The sequence below is a fragment of the Oncorhynchus tshawytscha genome, linkage group LG03, assembly GCF_018296145.1.
Source record: "Oncorhynchus tshawytscha isolate Ot180627B linkage group LG03, Otsh_v2.0, whole genome shotgun sequence".
Classification (NCBI taxonomy): Eukaryota; Metazoa; Chordata; class Actinopteri; order Salmoniformes; family Salmonidae; genus Oncorhynchus; species Oncorhynchus tshawytscha.
The window spans coordinates 40,025,772-40,045,470 of record NC_056431.1 but is presented as its reverse complement, the minus strand read 5'-3'; the positions used below and the strand labels follow the sequence as shown (position 1 = coordinate 40,045,470).

The window sequence follows — 19,699 nt, the reverse complement described above, 5'->3', positions numbered from 1 at the left end:
CTGATTGAGAATCATACTTAGGTAGCCTGGGTTGCACTGTTTGTTTGTGGGTGATTGTCTATGTTAGTGGCCTGTGTCAGCACAGGTCTATTTTTGTAGCTTCACGGTCGTCATTTGTTTATTGTTTTGTATGCAGTGTCAGTACTTTCTTTATTAAAGATTTACCATGGACCCTTACCACGCCGCATTTTGGTCCGACTCTCCTTTTCGCCTCTCCTCTTCGGAAGAAGAGGAGGAAGACCGTGACACCTAGATCTATTGCTATATGTCTAATGCTATATGTCAGGGTTCCCCAACTGGCGGCCCATGGGTGGTTTTATTTGGTCCCCCAAGTTATATTGAGCCCCCAAAATTATATAGAGTGCTTTCGGATTTTTTAAATGTATTATTATTTTTTTTTTCTATCCAATTTCGTGGTATCCAATTGTTGTAGTAGCTACTGTCTTGTCTCATCCCTACAACTCCCGTACGGGCTCGGGAGAGACGAAGGTTGAAAGTCATGCGTCCTCCGATACACAACCCAACCAGCCGCACTGCTTCTTAACACAGCGCGCATCCAACCCGGAAGCCAGCCGTACCAATGTGTCGGAGGATACACCGTGCACCTGGCAACCTTGGTTAGCATGCACTGCGCCCGTCCCGCCACAGGAGTCGCTGGTGCGCGATGAGACAAGGACATCCCTACCGACCAAGCCCTCCCTAACCCGGACGACGCTAGGCCAATTGTGCGTCGCCCCCCGGGCCTCCCGGTCACGGCCGGTTACGACAGAGCCTGGGCGCGAACCCAGGGACTCTGCAGTACAGCGCCCTTAACCACTGCGCCACCCGGGAGGCCGCTTTCGGAATTTTTTGTTATGTTACAGCCTTATTCTCAAATTGATTCAATTGTTTTTGCTTTGTCATACTAATGACAAAGCAAAAAGAGGTTTTTAGAAAATGTATTACAAATAAAAATGGAAATATTACATTTACGTAAGTATTCAGACCCTTTAATCAGTACTTTGTTGAAACACCTTTAGCAGCGATTACAGCCTCAAGTCTTCTTGGGTATGTTATTTTCTGCAGATCCTCTCAAGCTCTGTCAGGTTTAATGGGGAGCATCACTGCACAGCTATTTTCAGAACTCTCCAGAGATGTTCAATTGGGTTCTGGCTGGGCCACTCAAGGACATTCAGAGACTTGCCCTGAAGCCACTCCTGCGTTGTCTTGGCTGTGTGCTTAGAATCATTGTCAGCATCATCCCCACAGCATGATGCTGCCACCACCATGCTTCACCGTAGGAATGGTGCCAGGTTTCCTCCAGATGAGACGCTTGGCATTCAGGCCAAAGAGTTCAATCTTGGTCTCATCAGACCAGAGAATCTTGTTTCTCATGGTCTGAGAGTCTAAGTGCCTTTTGGCAATCTCCAAGCGGGCTGTCATGTGCCTCTTACTGTGGAGTGGCTTCCGTCTGGCCACTCTACCATAAAGACCAGATTGGTGGAGTGCTTTAGAGATGGTTGTCCTTCTGGAAGTTTCTCCCATCTCCACAGAGGAACTCTTGCGCTCTGTCAGAGTGACCATCTGGTTCTTGGTCACCACCCTAACCAAGGTCCTTCTCCCCCGATTGCTCAGTTTGGCCGGGCAGCCAACTCTAGGAAGAGTCTTTGTGGTTCTAAACTTCTTCCATTTAAGAATAGTGTTCTTGGGGACCCTCAAATGCAGACATTTTCTGGTACCCTTCCCCAAATCGGTGCCTCGACACAATCCTGTCTTGGAGCTCTACGGACAATTCCTACGACCTCATGGCTTGGATTTTGCTCTGACATGCACTGTCAACTGTGGGACCTTGTATAGACATGTACAATTTACCACAGGTGGACTTCAATCAAGTTGTCGAAACATCTCAAGGATGATCAATGTTAACAGGATGCACCTGAGCTCAGTTTTCGAGTCTCATATGGTCTGAATACTTGTGTAAATAAGATACTACTGTTTATTATTTTTAATACTTTGGCTAAAATCTCTATACTTTTTGCTTTGTCATTATGGGCTATTGTGTGTAGATATCGGAGGAATTTGTATTTATTTTTATCCATTTTAGAATAAGGTTGTAAAATAAAAAAAATGTGGAAAATGCCAAGGGGTCTGAATACTTTCCGAAGGCACTTATACATATTATTTACTGAATAAAAAAAAATATTGGACATGAAAGACTGTAAAAACACCAGGATATCCGCTCCAAGTGATTTTGGAAATCTTTTCCCAAGTATTCCTATGCATAATAGAGAAACACGTGATTGTATACAAATTGTTTTAGTCTAATATTATATCTGTTTGGCCTTCTTTCGGTCATCATCTAGTTGATGATCTCTGGTCTATGCTTTAGCCAATGTGACGGTACTGAAATAACAACTTACTCCTACTGTACTAAAAACTAGTTTCCAGACTGAAATATCTGTGCTGTAAAATTCCAGATCCTTTTTTAAAATATCATATTGGGAATGCTTAACGCTATATCAGTTGTGACTCTATGTACTTGTCAGTGGAACAAGAGGTGAATGGGATGACACAGTCACCGGTGGTACAGAAAGAGATCCGTGAAGAGGAGATGGTCATCAGAGAGATGTTCATCAAACTCAACATAACCAGAGAGGTGCGTGTGTATGCGTACGTACGTACGTACGTACGTACGTGTGTGTGTGTGTGTGTGTACTCTGTATGGTTAGCTTGTGGTGTATGATTGGCTTGTGGTGGTTTTCTCCCGACCTGTAGGTGGTGGTGCATCAGATAGCTTACATCCTGAACTTGGCCGAGCAGATCCAGTACACCCTGGTGACAGAGGAGATACCTGAGTGGAAGCACAGACAGCAGATTGCGTGTATCGGTGGTCCACCTAATGCCTGTCTAGATCAGCTACAAACCTGGTCAGCCCTGCCTCCTGTCCACCTTAGCTCCTGCCACTACACATAACCTTAGACACTGTTCTGAAACTTTCAACCATAACCCTGTGTGTGTGTGTGGGGGGGGTGGGTGCAGGTTCACTGCGGTGGCAGAGGGCTTACAGCAGGTACGCCAGCAACTGAAGAAACTTCAGGAGCTGGAACAGAAGTACACATACGAGAACGACCCCATCACTCAGGGCAAAAGCACTCTGGAGGAACGCGCTCTCGTCCTGTTCAAGACCCTCATTGTCAAGTGAGACCCCGCTTCGTCACCTATATCTATGTTCTTGTAGCGATCACATACACATTAGGGTTTAACCAGTATACCGGGACTTACCGACCAAGCTCCTTCCCGATTCCCAAGAATAATATTGACGGGTCCCGTGAACCGATGGTATACACATTTTATGCAGCGCTAATGCAAAATATGCTTTGCGAATAGCTGCATGAATGAACCGGACATATCAATATCTGGCTTCATTCATAGCCTACATTAGGCCAGCCCTCACATCGCTAGTAGCCTACCATATTTTGCCTACTCAATGTAAAGTCCCCGATAGAAAACATCCCTTCTATAAATTGCATTGCTGACTATTAATAGTAGGCTACACGCAACCTCTCGACACAGTTACTGAAGGCTTTCTCCATCTCACATTCACAAATCTCCAAGCTATCTTTGTGGCACTGGCAGAGTCTCAAAACATAAACTGCAGCTACTCACTGTTATCAAAATGTCTGGTACATTGTGTCCACAAATGTGCTGGAGGAAATAGACATTGGCAACATTGATCAATGATGTTACAATAACAAAAATAGTGCACGTGTGCTATCCTTGTTTAATGAGTCGCCACTACTAGGCCTATTTGCATGTCTGTTTAGCGGAGAATCGGATATGTTGTTCCCTATGATAATGTCACCACAATACCACGACCTTACGAAATCCCCCTGATAGCAAGGGGATGGAAAAGGGCCAACCAGCTGGCTGACATGTAAAACCAATGACATTTTCACTAGGCTGTAGGCTAATAACCTCATCATATTTTTGCTATGTCTCCTGGGCTTCATAACCACGTCTTTATAACAATTCAATAATGATGAGTCTGGAGACAGGAATGTGTTCAAAAATGTATCTAGAACGTGTTTGGTCTCAACATGCAACCCCCATGATGCTCTGTGGCACAACCCCAATACACCACATCTCCTCATTTTCCTACTTAAATTGTCCCCATTATGAACAACAGTCCTGAGAAGGTGACTGTGAGCCCCTAGGTGACTACTGCTGGGTCAGGGTGTCACCCAGTAACAGTTCTGGACCACTCACGACTGGTGGTTCTGTCGGTGTGGCATTACTCAACTTTAACTGATCTGTGTGCCTTTTCCAGATGACGTCCTCTGCAGTCTGGACAGTGTAGAACACAGGACCAGTCGGAGCAATGACTGTAGCAGGAACCCACTTTTGTCCGTCGAGGTAGTTCTTAGCAAAGACAGTCTCCAGGATTAAAATCTCTGCCCTTTGTTCATAATGTTTGATTTGACCTGTTGACTTCGCACTGCCTCCTTTGAGTTCTGAGGTTTGAGTAGGTCGAAGCTTGTGCGTAACACTCTCTTCTTGAGTAGCGATGCAGGCGAAGCCTTGGTGGTTGCGTGAGGCGTGTTCCTGTAGGATAGCATTAAGCTGTTCAAGCATTGTTGCAGTGTCCCTTGACCCTGAAACACTTTTAAGGCATGTTTCATGGTCTATACGAACCTCTCTGCCAGCCCATTGGTAGATGCGTGGTACTTGGGGCGGACCTGCCGTACGCCATTCACATGTAGGAATGTAGTCATTTCTTAGGGCACTAGCTGCGGTCCGTTGTCGCTAATGAGTTGGAGTGGCGATCCAAACTGACTAAACACTTTTCCAAGCTTCTCGATGGTCTTCTCAGCAGTAGTAGGCCTCATGATGGCAACCTCTGGTTCACTTGTTGTGAGCATCAAAGACCACGGGAAACATTTTGTCTTCGAATGGACCTGCAAAGTCGACGTGTACACGTTGCCATGCTTCCTTCGGCCAATCCCACGGATGAAGTTGAGGTACGTTGCGAACCTTCTGACATGAGGAGCATGTTTTTGCTTTCTCCTCAATGCTTCCATCCAATCCATGCCACCAGAAGTAGCTTTGTGCAATTTCACAATGACCTGAGTGTAGCTGTTGCAACACTGGTATCCTCAGCGAAGGCGGAATGATAACTCTCCTCCCCCACAGCAGACGACCAGATGTACTGACAGCTCAGTTCTCCTGGAAAGGTACGGTTTCAGTTCTGGAGCATCTCCTGCAGCCTTACTTTTGATGGCAATGTCCATTACTTCAGATAACACTGAGTAATTTCTAGTGTTTCTTCGCACTTGTGTTGAAATGACTGGTGCATTTTCCACTAATCTGAGGTAGAAGATATCCACTTGGGTGACTTCGTCTGAGTTGTCCATCTGAGTCCATCAGGGTTGCAATGCAGTTTTGACTTGTGGTACTTGATATCGTAGATGTGCGCTGACATTAACAGAGCCCACATTTTGCGTTCTGCTTACAGCAAGGGTCAGAATACCAGAATGCGGTCCAATGATGCTCGTCAGCGAACAATGATCTGCAAGAAGGGTGAACTTCCTCCTGTACAGATACTGGTGAAACTGACGCACTCCAAAAATGATTCCTAGGGTTTCTCGTTCTATCTGTGCGTAGTTACTTTTTGCATTGTTCACTGCTCTCAATACGAAAGCGATCGGCTTCTCTTCACCTGAAGGCATGATGTGGGACACAACTGCTCCCACACCATATGGGTTTAACATCACAAGCTCGTTGGATGGTCATTGACGGCTCGAAGTGTGCCAGTGCTTCAGATTTCAGGTGTTTTCATGAATGCTTCCTCGCATTGTTCTGTCCATTTCCATGTTTTGTCCTGACAAAACAACTGATGCAGCAGTTTCTGCTTTGTTGCTAAGCTTGGGATAAAGCGTCCGTAGAAATTCGGTAACCCCAGGAAAAAAACATAATTGGCTCACATTCTTAGGAACTGGGGTGTCCAAAATAACCTTGACCTTGGATGGATCCTTGTGAAGGCCTCTGGCGTCGATGACCTGTCCAACGTATTCAACTGATGATTGGAAGAATGCACATTTGACCGTACGAACTCACAGCCTGTAGTCCTTCAATCTCTGCAAGGTCGCATCCAAGTTCGGAGGTAGTCCTCTTCGTCTTTCCCAGTAACGAGGATGTCATCCAGGTAGTATTGTACTCCTGGCAATCCACTCAAGATCTGGTCCATCTCCCTCTGGAACAGTACTGGCACCCTTGTGATTCCAAACGGTAGATGACAGTCCCTGAAGACCCCCTTATGTGTCACGACGATCAGCAGTTCCTTTTGACTTTTCATCCACGTGCATCTTAAAATCGACTTCTGCGAAGTCTACTTGTGCTGAACTTTTGACTTCCAGCTAAACCTGCAAAAAGGTTATCAATGTGTGGTAGTGGATACTGCTCAGCAGACAACACCGGGTTAACTGTGACTTTGAAGTCTCCCATATATCCTGATTCCACCATTATTTTTAAAGGGATACCTCAGGATTGTGGCAATAAGGCCCTTTATCTACTTCCCCAGACTTAGATTAACTTGTGGATACCATTTTTATGTCTCTATGTCCAGTATGAAGGAAGTTGGAGTTAGTTTCGCGAGCTAGTGCTAACTAGCGTGAACCATAGACTTCCAGTCATTGTGCTATCTGCTATCATGCTCATTTATTCTGTTTGTCTTCACAGTTTAATAAATGTCCTTTCCTTTACTCACTGTATATTCCTCCCTTTTATCATGTTGTTTTCCCACTCCAACGTCAGTCTCAAATCCTTTTCTGACATCCCATGACAATGCTATCTCGACTATGCACTTGCCTCGGTTAGCAATACACTGTGCAGCATGGGAAATAACATTTTTAAACATGTAAAAAAATGACTTCCAGACAGAATATAGGTTCAGACTTACACGTCGCCAATCTTTTATGTCTTGTGGGTTTCATAACCACGTCTTTATAACAATTCAGTAATTTTAATATGGGAGACCGGAGTCAGATCAACCATTTATCTAGAACATACAATCCCCATAATCCTCTGCGGCGCAACCCCAATACACCAACATTTTAGGCCTAGATTTAAACTAGGTTAAATTAACAAATTGTGTTGTGTGGTGACTTTTTGACAGAACTTTGAGTTGATTCAATTGTGACTAATACAAAACAAGAAACCATGAAACTCCTGTCCATATTTGTAAATAAAAGTAATCACTGGAATTATATGATTTTAAAAAGCTTTTCCGGTTTGAACGGGAATATTACCGGGATGGTTGCAATTTTCTCAGGAATACAAATGTGTAGTTTTTCGGGAAAATATTAAACCCTAATACACATGTTTAGTAAGTTTCTTTGGACAAAAGCATCTGCTAAGTGGCATTATTATCTATCATTATTATGTAGCAGAGTTGGTTCAGTGAACTACGCTCGCATGAAAGGTAACCTTGCCTGAGATTTGGGGTGTGATCATTAGTCCAAACCGTTACAAACGGAAAACGTTTTGCTGTAAAAACTAGAGTTTCTGCTGGACAAATTCAAGTAGGGTTCTCCCTGTTTGGTTCCTGATTACATCCCAGAAGACTAGAGTTAGCTCCCAGAGTTAATGTCTAGACTAGGCTTTAGTGGAGTGCCATAGGACTGTGACTATCAGCTGATTGAGAGTATGTTTCTGTGGTGTCTGTCTTTCAGTTCTATCGTGGTGGAGAGACAGCCCTGTATGCCCACTCACCCCCAAAGACCTCTGGTGCTGAAGACTGGGGTGCAGTTCACTGTCAAAATCAGGTGGGGGCACCAGTGACACACACACTCCAAACTCAATGTGCAATACTGTATTGATTAGTTAGTAGAATCCGCTGGGTTATATGTTATCAGGTATGCTGAATGTCCCCTCTAGGACCCACAGAGGGGTACAAGAGTTCCGGGAGGTGGGCTTGTTGCCTTTGGACTCCAGAGTGGACCAACTTAAACTTAATCATGCGTTTGACATCTTAAATGATCATGCCCCAGGTTACATGGAAAAACCACATTGATATGGTCTATAACCAACACAGTCACAATACCAGAGCTAGTGTTATGTCTTGTAAAATCCAATAGTAAACAGTACTGCGAGGAGCACGTTTTTCCATACAGGCATTTGTCTATGGAATAGCCTTCCCTTGGAGACCAAGCAAGTAAAAATAGCTTTTAAAAAGCAGACCAAGGTTTTTTTTCTTTTTTTTCTTTTCTTGTTTTGGACAAGGTTGTCTACTAAGAGAAACCACTCCACTGCCCCTTGTGCCCCCTACTGCTGGCCAGTTGTATTTATTCCAAGGATCATTATGATGTGGAATTAATAGATTGTTTTAATGTGAAATTAATATGGTTGATTTTTTTTGGAGGGGAGAAGCACAGTGAATAGTGGCAATTTTTAGGATTTAGGATTTATGGCTGTTTTGTAATTTTGTCTTGTCTTTTAATCATAATATGTGTTATTTTTACCATCGAGGACCACTTTGGAAACCCAGTGTTTTTAATTAATACCTTCAAGTGATATCCTCTGGGTCCACATTGTGCATTTTGTTGTATATGTCAAAATACATTCAATTCAATAGCAGGGCTGGAGCAAAAGCCTGCAAACCTGAACAACCTTATTTGAACAATCTTGTGTCAATGTTATCCCCAGACTGCTGGTGAAGCTTCAGGAGCTGAACTACCAGTTCAAAGTCAAAGCTCTGTTTGACAAGTAAGTGAATGTGTTCTAGAAGTGACCTGCCTTGAGAGTATTCTTGATTCTGTAACCTTTTACCTCGAAGGTATTAAGATTACACCGCACGTTCGGAAGTAATGAGTTTGATTTTTTATCAATGACAAGAGTCAAAGCTTGAGTCACTGATGTGGGTTGTCTTTCTTTAGGGACGTGACTGAGAGGAATGCAGTGAGAGGGTAGGAATGAATTTGCTCTTCGTTTTACAACCTATACCTGAAAAAGCCTCGACGTGATTACATTTCCTCTAAATTGATGTCATTGTCCAGGTTCCGGAAATTCAACATCTTTGGAACTAATACTAAAGTTATGAACGTGGAGGAGTCCAATGGAAGCTTGGCAGCAGAATTCAGACACCTGGTATGAATTGATACCATGTACAACATGCCATTGCACCAGATATAGCTAGATGGCTTGTTTTCATCTGCATTCCCTGGGCAGGAAACAATCAACATCAATATGTCATTACAATGCTACAATATAACACACTGTTTTTATATATATATATATACACTGTATATATTAATAATCTAAATATGCAACAATAAACAATATAATATTACATAACAGTTTAAATGTCCCTTGGTCCTACGGTAGCGGGCATCTTAAGAGTCAGAATGCCTTAATGTTCACATGACTGGTTTGCCTTTAGCCACTTTTTCAGGTTTGCTTTGGAGCTTTCAAAGGTACTGCACTCTGTCACACTGGTTGGCAGGGTGCTCCATAATCCAGACGCTCTGACTGAAAAAATTTGTCTGGCCAAATTGTAGTGGTCGTTAGTCTGTTACAAATTCTCCTAAGAGAGTGGGTTGTGGTAAGCGTTCTTGCCTTGGGGTCAGGCGACTCGGTTTGGAGTCCCCTAATACTGTACCGACCACTGGTCACAGCAATATACACTGAGTGTACAAAACATTAAGAACACCTTTTGTAATATTGCGTTTGCCCTCAGAACAGACTCAATTTGTCTGGGTATGGACTATACAGGGTGTCGAAAGCGTTCCACAGGGATGCTGGCCCATGTTGACTCCAATGCTTCCCACAGTTGTGTCAAGTTGGCTGGATGTCCTTTGGTCGGTGGACCATTCTAGATACACACGAGAAAATGTTGAGCGTGAAATCTCCAGCAGCGTTGCAGTTCTTGACACAAACCGGTGCGCCTGGCGCCTACTACCATATCCCGTTCAAAGGCACTTAACACTTTTGTCTTGCCCTCCATTTACCCTCTGAATGGCACATACATACAATCCATGGCTCAATTGTCTCAAGGCTTAAAAATCCTTATTTAACCCGTCTCCTCCCCTTCATCTACACTGATTGAAGTTTATTTAACAAGTGACATCAATAAGGGATCATCGCTTTCACCTGTATTCACCAGGTCAGTCGATGTAATGGAAAGAGCAGGTGTTCATAATGTTTTCTAGACTCAGTGTACAGTACACTGTAAATGCCATACCGATATTTGTGTGCTGCAGGTGGCATCTCAACTACAATTATTTTCTTCCCCAGCAACTAAAGGAGCAAAAGGCTACAGGCAACAGAACAAACGACGTAAGGAAATATAACAATTATTTTCATTTTAATCATTATACGTGTGGTAATGCTGTATCTAAGCTAAGCTACAGTCTTTTAATAGCTTATCATCGTTGTCAAAAGAAAGCCTGCGTGTGTGTGTCCACTCAGGGTCCTCTCATAGTGACAGAGGAGCTCCACTCCATCAGCTTTGAGACACAACTCACTCAGCCAGGACTCCAGGTCAACCTGGAGGTGAGAACAACAGTCTACTTTGTGGAGCTTTTACTAAACATGGTACAGTCATGGTAGCAATATTTATAAATAGTACGTACCAAGGTACCTTATTGTCTACTGATGTCCCTTTTCCCTTCTGACTGTGTGTGCGTGAATGCGTATGTGTGTCCAGACGACGTCCCTGCCCATTGTGGTCATCTCCAATATTAGCCAGCTGCCCAGCGCCTGGGCCTCTGTCATGTGGTACAACATGCTGACCAGTGAGTCCAAGGTACTCATCTCCTCTCACCTCACAAAATATTTCCTTTCCTGCTTTCTTCCGTCATGTGATCCATGGGCTGCCAATTTCTGAAGAGCTACTGGATGTGGAGGCGTTTGTTCCACCCCAGCTCAGCTGATCATCTCTGTCCCTCTCTTTCCTCCTTCAGAATCTGCCGTTCTTCCTGAGCCCGTCCCAGGCCACCTGGAGCCAGTTGTCGAAGGTGCTGAGTTGGCAGTTCTCCTCCGTAACCAAGCGAGGCCTCAACGACGAGCAGCTGAGCATGCTGGGAGACAAGCTCCTGGGTGAGTCTGGGAGAGGGAGATCGTATTGTGACTAGGAGTGGTTTTGTGCCACGACACAACCACCGCAAAGCCGTCTGTGATATAAAGGTGCATTTGTTGGTTAAACATGAATACAGTTGAAGTCTGAAGTTTACATACACTTAGGTTGGAGTCATTAAAACTAGTTCACATACACTTAGGTTGGAGTCATTAAAACTCGTTTTTCAACCACTCCACAAATTTCTTGTTAACAAACTATAGTTTTGGCAAGTCGGTTAGGACATCTAATTTGTGCATGACACAAGTCATTTTTGCAACAATTGTTTACAGACAGATTATTTCACACATAATTCACTGTATCACAATTCTAGAAGTTTACATACACTAAGTTCACTGCCTTTAAACAGCTTGGAAAATTCCAGAAAATGACGCGAGGGCTTTAGAAGCTTTGATAGGCTAATTGACATCATTTGAGTCAATTGGAGGTGTACCTGTGGATGTATTTCAAGGCCTACTTTCCAACTCAGTACCTCTTTGCTTTCATGGGAAAATCAAAAGAAATCAGCCAAGACCTCAGAAAAAAAAATGTAGACGTCCAAAAGTCTGGTTCATCCTTGGGAGCAATTTCCAAACGCCTGAAGGTACCATGTTCATCTGTACAAACAATAGTACGCAAATACACCATGGGACCACGCAGCGGTCTTACCGCTCAGGAAGAAGACGCGTTCAGTCTCCTAGAGGTGAACGTACTTTGGTGCGAAAAGTGCAAATCAATCCCAGAACAACAGCAAAGGACCTTGTGAAGATGCTGGAGGAAACGGGTACAAAAGTATCTATATCCACAGTAAAATGAATCCTATATCAACATAACCTGAAAGGCCACTCAGCAAGGAAGAAGCCACTGCTCCAAAACTGCCATTAAAAAGCCATACTACGGATTGCAACTGCACATGGGGACAAAGGTCATACCTTTTGGAGAAATGTCCTCTGGTCTGATGAAACAAAAATAGAACTGTTTGTCCATAATGACCATTGTTATGTTTGGAGGAAAAAGGGGGAGTCTTGCAAGCCAAAGAATACCATCCCACGGGGGTGGCAGCATCATATTGTGGGGGTGCTTTGCTGCAGGAGGGACTGGTGCACTTCACAAAATAGATGGCTTCATGAGGGAGGAAAATTATTTGGATATATTGAAGCAACATCTCAAGACATCAGTTAGGAAGTTAAAGCTTGGTCGCAAATGGGTCTTCCAAATGGACAATGACCCCAAGCATACTTCCAAAGTTGTGGCAAAATGGCTTAGGACAACAAAGTCAAGGTATTGGAGTGGCCATCACAAAGCCTTGACCTTAGTCCCATTGAAAATTTGTGGGCAGAACTGAAAAAGCATGTGTGAGCAAGTAGGCCTACAAACCTGACTCAGTTACACCAGCTCTGTCAGGAGGAATGGGCCAAGATTCTGAAATGTTTGACCCAAGTTAAACAATTTAAAGGCAATGCTACCAAATACTAATTGAGTGTATGTAAACTTCTGACCCACTGGGAATGTGATGAAAGAAATACAAGCTGAAATAAATAGTTCTCTCTGACATCTCACATTCTTAAAATAAAGTGGTGATCCTAACTGACCTAAGACAGGGAATTTTTACTAGGATTGAATGTCAGGAATTGTGAAAACTGAGTTTTTAAATGTTTTTGGCTAAGGTATATGTAAACTTTTGATTTCAACTGTAGGTGAGATGGCCAATAGTTTTTCTTGACATTTATGTCTGGCAAGTGAGTTTAGGTGGCCAATTGATTTAGCTAACTAATCTTAAATAATGGCTAACAATGAAATTGTTGCTTAAGATCTATTCACCATATAAAAAAGTAACACCAACATTCCTCACTTCCCTCCTCAACTCATCTCTGACCACTTGCTGCGTCCCATCCGACTTCAAAATGGCCCGAGTCGTTCCCCTCCTCAAGAAATCAACACTCGACCCCATCTGACGTTAAAAAAAAAACTCTAGACCTGTGTCCCTTTCTTTTCTTTCCCAAACACTTGAGTGTGCTGTCTCTGATCAACTCCCTCACTACCTCCTCTCAGAACAATCTTCTTTACCCTAACTAGTCAGGCTTCAAGACGGGTCACTCAACCGAGACTGCTCTTCTCTTTGTCACGGAGGCTCTCCGCCCTGGCAAAGCTGACTCTGTCTCCTCTGTTCACATCCTCCTAGATCTATCTGCTGTCTTCGACACCCATCCAATCCTCCTCTCCACCCTTTCAGGGCTGGGCATCTCAAGCGCTGCACACTATTGGATTGCGTCCTACCTGTCAGGCAGCTCCTACCAGATGACATGGAGAGGATCTGTTGTCTGCACCACATACTCTCACTACTGGTGTCCCCCACGGCTCGGTTCTAGGCCCTCTCCTCTTATCCTATACACCGAGTCCCTCGGCTCCATCATATCATTGCTATGCGGATGACACTCTACTACTTTTCTTCCCCCTCCCCCCTTCTGACACCCAGGTGGCGACACACATCTCTGCGTGCCTGGCAGATATCTCAGCTTGAATGTTGGCCCACCACCTCAATCGCAACCTAATCCAGGCAATTGTCATCTCCTGCCATCAAACCCCTGCAAATTATCCAGAACGCTGCACCTGCCTGGTTTTCAACCTTCCCAAGTTCTCCAATGTCACCCCGCTACTTCGCACACTCCGATACCTTCCAGTCGAAACTCGTATCCACTACAAGACCATGGTGCTTGCCTATGGAGCAGCAAAAGGAACTGCCCTCGTTACTTTCAGGCTATTGTCAAACCCTGCACTCCGTTCTGCCACCTCTGGGCCCTCTCGCTCAGCCCAGTCCAAGCTCCGGCTCCCGTGACCCACCGAGCTAACTTAAGATGAATGCGCTAACTGTAAGTCGCTCTGGATAAGAGCGTCTGCAAAATGACAAAAAATGTCAAGTGTTATGTAAATGTAAACAGCTTATGACATGTGTCCATGTAATGCTCATAAGTGTAAGCTAAGGTCATTCCATTAAAGTGAACCAATAATACTAGGATGCTCCTGTGACAGGTCGAGAGGCTGTAGGAAATCCTAATGGGCTCATCACCTGGGCCATGTTCTGCAAGGTGAGCATCGCACTTTAAGTTTGGCGTTTTGGCCAACCCCTGTGTGTTTTACTATGATCTGTGTAGTAAGTGCATCTTTGCCTGAGCAGAATGTGAACGAGAAGGGCTTTCCCTTCTGGCTGTGGATCGATGGAATCCTGGACCTGATCAAGAGACACCTCCTGTGTTTGTGGAATGACGGGTAAGAGCTTTGATTTTCACATTGTCTGCATTTCTTCAGTAGGCCTTTCTGAAGCCTAGGTCTGAAGCCTAGGTTTTGTGAAAAGTGACTTTATTGTGCTATAATCCATTGAATCTCTGGGATGTAGGTGTATCATGGGCTTTGTCAGTAAGGAGAGAGAGAAGGCCCTGCTGAAGGACAAGGAGCCTGGGACTTTCCTGCTGCGTTTCAGCGAGAGCAGCCAGGAGGGAGCCGTCACCTTTACCTGGGTGGAGCACTCCAATGACTGTGTGTGTGTGTTTGTGTTTGTAGCTGTACTGTAACATTTATTTAACCTATATTTAAGTAGGCAAGTCAGTTAAGAACAAAATCTTATTTACAATGATGGCCTATACATACATACCCATGCAGACAGACACATGTTTTTGTCATTTCTTTTACACATTATGAATGTGTGTCCGTCTCTCTCCTTGTAGATGGGTTTCCGTTTTGTCGTATTTTAACAGGTAATCTGACTGCGAACACATTCGCTTATCACATTCTGTGTGTTCATTTATGTATAACTATGAACATGCAGATGTCCATTTCCACACGGTGGAGCCCTACACTAAGAAGAAGCTGGCCGCCATCTCTTTCCCTGACATCCTCCACAACTACAAGGTGATGGCTGCCGGGAACATCCCTGAGAACCCTCTGGTCTACCTCTACCCCAGGATCCCCAAAGACAGCGCCTTAGCACGCTACTACAGCCGCCCCACAGAAGGTCACTAACACTCAACCGCAGCCCAAACATAAAAAGGTCAAAATGAGTAGTTAAAAAGGTCAAAATGGTGATATGGACTTCCAATTCCTACACAATGTTCACTGCATACTTTTTCATATTTTGTTGTGCCACAATTTTTCCCATTTGAAATACTGGCCACTGGTAATGTCTTGGTTCTGACTTTATGATCCCTAAACGTGTATAACCTTCGACCTTCCCAGCCGCTGAGCCAATGGAGTTGGAGAGTGAGTCTGATGCTGGCTACGTTAAGAGGAAGCTTATCTCTGTGTCTGATTGTAAGTGTGATTCTTGTTATGAAACACCTTCTAGTGTTCATTGGTTTTAGATCACACACACCCACCTAGCCCAAAGTACAATGAAAGGTCAAATGAAGGTGTAAATAAATAATGATAACACAAAGGTACAGTAAATGCCAAATTACCTCTAGATTTGAGTTTTATTGATTTGAGTTATTCATGTCTAAAGTTGATATTTTCTACTGGTTGGGTTTCTCCTCAGCCACGGAGAGCTGACCAGGATTCTTAACCCTGCTGAGATTGATACTGTGGTAGGTTTCAGCCAGACGGCACCAGCCGCACACATATTAGAGACGCTGGGAAGATCTCAATTGCATACTCTCTCCTCAAATCCTTCTCAAAACCCATTGGATGACAAAGCCAGAGGTCCCAACTCCCTGACCTCCAATGGGTTTTGAGAAGGAGACAAGGAGAAAGAGTATGCAATTGTTGTGGTAGGTTTCAATAAGGGCAACACCAGCCGACTATGGTAGGTTTCAAGCCAGACAGAACACGTCTAATCATCAGAAAACAGCTGGACTAGCATCATAGCTAGAGCATGTATTTCCAAACCTTTCATGTAAGGATAATTAATGCATTTTTTACAATGTGAGAGTACACACTCAATGCAATCACAAAAGTGCAGCATTCCACTATTGAGATGCAGCCCATTGTCCTTGATTCTGATATTTCTCATGTCCCTCTCCCTACAGATGTGCAAAGCTTTCCCAAACTAACCTACCCTCTTCAGGCAGCGCCCCTTGGAAAACTTGTTACCCCTCTGCACCGAACTGATCTGAAGATGTTGATTAAATTGAAGAGATTTGTTGGGTTTCCTTTGTAAATACAACTAAAACTGTATACATATGTAGACTGTCATTTTAATGTACATGCATGAGATTTGGGGGCTTCAAGTTCAGCTGTTTGTATTAAGGAATGTATTTCTGTGTGACAGGATGATATTTTGTGAATGCATATGTAGTGTGAAATGGTTAAGCTGTTATACAGTGGGCTTCAAAATTATTTGGACATTTGACACATTTGTTGTTGTTTTGGCTCTGTACTCCAGCACCATGGGTTTGAAATGATACAATGAGATTAAAGTGTAGTCTGTCAGTTTTTAATTTGAGGGTATTTTCATACATAGAGGGAACCGTTTAGAAATTACAGCTCTTTTTGCACATAGTCCCTTAATTTTAGGGGACCAAAAGTTAATGTGACAAATTCCCTTACGTGAATTTAAGTATTCAAGTTTAGAATTTGGTCCCATAATCCGACCACGCAATGATTCCAAGCTTGTGACTCCTCACACTTGTATGCATTTGCTGTTTGTTTTGGTTGTTCGATAATTTTGTGCCCAATAGAAATGAATGGTAAATGTTTGGACTTCACTGTTTAATTTAAGGACAAAGAAGAGGGCTCACACATGCCTGAATAGCTTTGATTTATTTAACCTTGTTTATTAAAATAAATATGTGTATATATTCCACTGCCAGGAGCAATCGCACATCTGCACATCAACTATACCCTAAAATCTGAACAGAAAAGGACATCCGTGTTTAGCAATACATTCAGAACTGTCTTTAGTTGGAACTTTAGACTGGTCTGCAACTACTGGTGACACCTGACTTGAACCATCTGTCCATATGACCTACAGGGGTTCAAACACCGGTCTTCTGCAAACCACAATATTGTGTTCGCCCTCTGAGCTAAAGCCTAGGCAGCTGACAAGTTCAGATCACAGGCAAGGTTACCTTTCACTGAATCAACAATAGCAAAACCAATGTCTGATTTTGAGACCTTTCCCTGTATGTCACGGATACGACAGTGTTATGGAGGTGATTGATTGGAGGGTTCAGGTCTTGTGTTTCCCGGACTACTGGGAGTGGTGAAGGAGGTCGAGTTTCTGTGGCAACGTGTTCCGTTGTCATTCTTTGGCTTTCATTTGAACATTTTTCTATACACAATGTCACCGTCTCAGACAGATCTGGGGAGTTGCTGAAAACCGGCCACGTTGCCTTACAGAGACCAACAAGTAGTGGTAGAGATGTTATGTACATAGAGGACAGAGCTTTCCAATCCACTTGATTTTCCATCTGTGTATTCGTTATCTGGATTGGAACGTTGCGTAAGGTTATTCCCCATTGTGTCAATGAAGCTGTTCTTTATGCTACATCGGTCTTATGGGGGAAAAAAATACTACCACTGTTGTTCATTTATAATTTGATCTATTGTACAGTATTGCTTCATTGCTTCACGTTAACATACATTTAAAAAATAAATAAAAACAGGTTGTAAATTGACTGCAAGTGGTTATGTTTTTGGTATCGCTCATGTCATACTGTGCGTCACTCCTCAAGTGGATGGATCTGACATTCATATTGGACCTCATGAGTGGCTATGCACAAAACTGACACACTAAATCAACCAACTGTTGTTGCACCTGTCAAGGATACAACGCTACTGTGCATATTCAAGTAGCAAAGCATAACATACAAATACAATAAGTCATTCTGGACTTTCCATTCATCTCTTAGACTCTTTGGAAATTAAATGGAATTTGACTACGCTATAATTCCAATCCTGAATTAAGCCTAGTTTAGATTGTGTAATATGGTCCTTTACACACCAGCTGATCTTAACTACTGTGGGGAAATTGATTCCTGGCTACAGGCACACGCCTATTCATAAAAAATGACATCTAAGAGGATTCTTTTTGACAATATTCATGTCAACTGCCATATGTTTAGGTATTTAACACATTAGCCCGCTCTTTTACACAAAACATGTCCAATTGGTTTGCTCCTTTCAGAAATGTGCTTCCGATGAAGAGTGGGTAGATGGTTTACTTGTAGGCTTTAGTCCTGTTGTATTGGTTTGATAGAAAGTATTCTGCAGATACCCCCGTTGTGTCGGCAGTTCCTGATTTAGAGTCCTCTCTACAAACAGACAACCGCCTGTGTTGTGCGCATTACATACAGTATTTAGCTATAGGGAAGTACAATTCCACTGTTATAAATGAGAAAATACAGAAAAAGACCAAAAAAATATATACAAATTAAAGAGGGTCTTGAGCTCTTCCCAAACAAAGTCAAAGTACAGAAAAATGATATTGAAATGAAAGCGCATATAGTTCCTATGCAGTAGGGTTGATAAAATGTCCAGACAAGTCTGAACCCGGACTAGTGGAAGCTTAGGAAGTCTGGTAACATCTGGCATCCTTTACATGTGACTAAGGCGGCTACAGGACCATATAGTGCCTGCGTGGTGAAATACAAAAGGGGCAAAAAGCCCTCATCCAACCTTGTCCTTGGACGTTATTGATAGTGGTGGCCCATCATGTCCTACCGTTTATTTAACTGTCCAACCAGGCATTAAAAGAAGCACTGTAGCTAGAATGGTACGGAGTGACATTAGTGCCAACATCATATCACTCCATAGAGAGTGCCTGATTTGGCCAACGATTACTGGACATTGTGGCCCTCCAGGAAGAAGACCAAACTGCTAGATGATCTACTACAGGAAGTATTGGTCCTTGATATCATGAAATGAACTAACTTTCAACAGTACATAAATATACAATTTACATGTAGGAGAATATGTATAATAATATCACTTTAGAATTGTACACCATTGTCACAAAGATTCAAATCAGCCTGTGCACTTTGATTTGGGACCCTAACACACACCACACATACTTGGTGATGGAAGAGAGACAAGATACAGCAAAAGTAAGCAACACGGTCGCAAAAGGAGCAAAGCGCACGACAAAGGTAAAGCAAAACGCTTACGGTAAAAGGGAGTATAAAAAAATATATTTAAAAAAAACACACGTTCAATCAAAACACACAGTTCAGAAATACGACATCATACAAAGTCGACAAAATAAAAGGTCACTCCAAAAAGCGTATCCCACCACAAAAACAGCAGTCTAGTATAGTAGAGATGATATAAAAGCAGCGTGGTGCCACCTGCTGGCTCGCAAGGCTACACTACAGCAGGCCGTCCAGGTTGTTCTCCGTAGTCTCCTTGACCTTCTTCTTGGGGCCCTCTTGTGGGTTGTACTTGTTTTGATAGTCCTGGAGGATGGTGACCACGTCGTGATGGCCAAAGTGCAAGGCCTCCTCCATTGGAGTGTTGTCCCACCTATAGGGAAGATAACGAGCGTGACTGACTGGGGTTAGACTGGCCTACAAAAGGCATAATAGTTCTGGGAGCGAACACTAGTTGTTCTGAAAATGACAGGGGACAAACAAGTGTTATTTTGGAGTGGGAGTACACTTGTATTGTAGAACGTACATTGTAGAC

The 19,699-nt window shown here is 43.3% G+C and overlaps 2 protein-coding genes across 10 annotated transcripts in view; one reads left to right on the top strand and one right to left on the bottom strand.

The window, feature by feature from the left end:
• LOC112235369 (signal transducer and activator of transcription 1b) overlaps nucleotides 1–17,694 on the top strand; it is a 32,615-nt gene extending 14,921 nt beyond the window's left edge. Inside the window, exons 7-25 of one of the 6 annotated variants that reach the window (XM_024403814.2) lie at nucleotides 2,526–2,635; nucleotides 2,755–2,906; nucleotides 3,019–3,177; nucleotides 7,707–7,799; nucleotides 8,680–8,739; nucleotides 8,910–8,939; nucleotides 9,030–9,120; nucleotides 10,267–10,308; nucleotides 10,441–10,524; nucleotides 10,679–10,777; nucleotides 10,935–11,070; nucleotides 14,117–14,172; nucleotides 14,262–14,353; nucleotides 14,481–14,620; nucleotides 14,809–14,838; nucleotides 14,910–15,095; nucleotides 15,317–15,391; nucleotides 15,615–15,663; nucleotides 16,105–16,242. In XM_024403814.2, the coding sequence (XP_024259582.1) occupies nucleotides 2,526–2,635; nucleotides 2,755–2,906; nucleotides 3,019–3,177; nucleotides 7,707–7,799; nucleotides 8,680–8,739; nucleotides 8,910–8,939; nucleotides 9,030–9,120; nucleotides 10,267–10,308; nucleotides 10,441–10,524; nucleotides 10,679–10,777; nucleotides 10,935–11,070; nucleotides 14,117–14,172; nucleotides 14,262–14,353; nucleotides 14,481–14,620; nucleotides 14,809–14,838; nucleotides 14,910–15,095; nucleotides 15,317–15,391; nucleotides 15,615–15,628 (1,649 nt within the window). In that variant the 3' untranslated portion in view covers nucleotides 15,629–15,663; nucleotides 16,105–16,242. Of the gene's footprint in view, nucleotides 1–2,525; nucleotides 2,636–2,754; nucleotides 2,907–3,018; nucleotides 3,178–7,706; nucleotides 7,800–8,679; nucleotides 8,740–8,909; nucleotides 8,940–9,029; nucleotides 9,121–10,266; nucleotides 10,309–10,440; nucleotides 10,525–10,678; nucleotides 10,778–10,934; nucleotides 11,071–13,562; nucleotides 14,173–14,261; nucleotides 14,354–14,480; nucleotides 14,621–14,808; nucleotides 14,839–14,909; nucleotides 15,132–15,316; nucleotides 15,392–15,614; nucleotides 15,664–16,104 lie in introns of those variants that run through there. The other 5 variants (XR_006082291.1, XM_042315658.1, XM_024403818.2 and 2 more) reach the window with 5 other exon arrangements.
• Nucleotides 16,827–19,699, bottom strand: part of LOC112235392 (glutaminase kidney isoform, mitochondrial-like) — a 63,514-nt gene continuing 60,641 nt past the window's right edge. For all 4 annotated transcript variants that reach the window (XM_042315690.1, XM_042315697.1, XM_042315701.1 and 1 more), the window contains exon 18: nucleotides 16,827–19,537. In XM_042315690.1, coding sequence (XP_042171624.1) covers nucleotides 19,384–19,537 — 154 coding nt within the window. In that variant the 3' untranslated portion in view covers nucleotides 16,827–19,383. The remainder of the gene's footprint in view (nucleotides 19,538–19,699) is intronic.